This window comes from Chaetomium globosum, genomic scaffold (assembly GCF_000143365.1).
Source record: "Chaetomium globosum CBS 148.51 scaffold_7 genomic scaffold, whole genome shotgun sequence".
NCBI lineage: Eukaryota > Fungi > Ascomycota > Sordariomycetes > Sordariales > Chaetomiaceae > Chaetomium > Chaetomium globosum.
Genome location: NT_165982.1, coordinates 317907 through 319481, shown reverse-complemented (window position 1 = coordinate 319481; position 1575 = coordinate 317907). Strand labels below are relative to the sequence as shown.

The following is a 1575-nucleotide window of genomic DNA, read 5'->3' as shown; positions in this document are numbered from 1 at the left end:
GCGCACTCTTTTCACCAATACTCGGAGACGAAGCAACTCAACAACGGTCACTGAGGCCATCAAGGGCATTTACTCCGCCATTCGTCTCAACGACGTATGTGCTACCCTCCCGGTTTGATTTACTGCGCTAACTATGCACCAGTCGTACAATACCGGCGGTATGGGGCTCGGCGTCAATGTCGATGTTGCCAACCAAACCTTCTGGGTCGGTCAGAAGTTTGAGCAGCTGGCGCGCAACTTCTTGAGCTGCATGGACCGTAAATGGGACAATCGTGAGTGCTGCCCCAAATCCACTTCTTCTCGCGGACCCTTTCCCTTTTCGTCATATCTTGTCACCGGCTAAATCTTTATGAAGTGGACTATGAGGGCTTACGAAAGGCTCTCCTGCCTGTAAAGGTTGGAGGAAAAGGTGGCGCGGATGCTTGGGGTATGTCGGAAGCCTTCAAGGCTCTCCGCCGCCTCCAGAACATCCGCTTCGAAGTGAAGCATCGCGGCGACTCCAAGGCTTCCAAGGAGCATAAGGTCAAGGGCTTCGCCTTTGACGTGAAGTATGGCGAGCTGGGCGCCAACGCGAAGGCGGTCACGTTCAACAAGAAGATGCCCGATGGCTCCACCAAGACATACAGCATTGCCGACTACTATTTACAGCACTACAAGACCAGGATCCAGCACTGGTATTTGCCGTTGATTGAGTCTACCAATGCCGGACTCTTTCCCATGGAAGTCTGCGAGGTTCACCGGTTCAACCCGTACCCCTTCAAGCTGGACCCCAACCAGGTATGCGCCCCATATCGTCGCCGTGCCTCGATGTAATGTGGCTGACAAGAGCTCCAGACCTCGGAGATGATCAAGTTTGCCGTGCAGCGTCCCCCGCAGCGCAAGGCCGAGGTCTTGAAGATGGTGCAGAATCTCGAATGGGGCCAAGACCGCTACCTGGCCCATTTCGGCATCAAGATCAACCCGACCATGCCGATGATCCCAGCAAAGGTCCTCCCCAACCCTGTCATCCAGTATGCTGGAAGACCCGTCGATCCCAAGATGACGGGCCGCTGGGATCTCCGCGGCGTGAAGTTCGTCCTCCCCAACAAGGTGCCGCTTACCTCGTGGGCCTTCGTCATTGTCGACAACTGCATCGACAAGACGACTGCGGAGAACTTTGCCAAGGTTTTCAAGACCACGTACGCAGGTCACGGCGGCAAGATTGTGAATGACCCAAAGATCTATGCGCCTCCGCGGGGTGTACCGGTGGACCAGATCGTCCGGGGGTGCTACCAAAGGTGCGGGCAAGAGAACAAGTTCACGCCCCAGATCATTTTCTACATTCTCAGGGACAAGACGGCATTTGTCTATGACAGGTTCAAGCAGGCCAACGACTGCGGCGTTGCATGCTTGTCGCAGATGCTGCAGGCCCAACACGTTCGGAAGGCTCAGGGTCAATACTGCTCGAACGTCTGCATGAAGGTCAACTCCAAGCTGGGTGGGCAGACCTCGAAGATTGCCAGCAGAGCAAGGCGCATTTTTGAGCACATTCGACCATGATGATTGGCGTCGATGTCTCCCACGGCAGCACTGCCG

General features: G+C 55.6%; 1 protein-coding gene across 1 annotated transcript; it reads left to right on the top strand.

Annotated features, from left to right (window-relative positions):
* Positions 1 to 133: 133 nt before the first annotated feature.
* CHGG_09680 (uncharacterized protein) lies at positions 134 to 1539 on the top strand (the record flags this gene model as incomplete). Its single annotated transcript, XM_001227606.1, has 3 exons — positions 134 to 272; positions 356 to 777; positions 835 to 1539. 3 exons carry the CDS (start codon positions 134 to 136, stop codon positions 1537 to 1539), a joined length of 1266 nt encoding a protein of 421 aa, XP_001227607.1.
* Between the last annotated feature and the right edge of the window lie 36 nt (positions 1540 to 1575).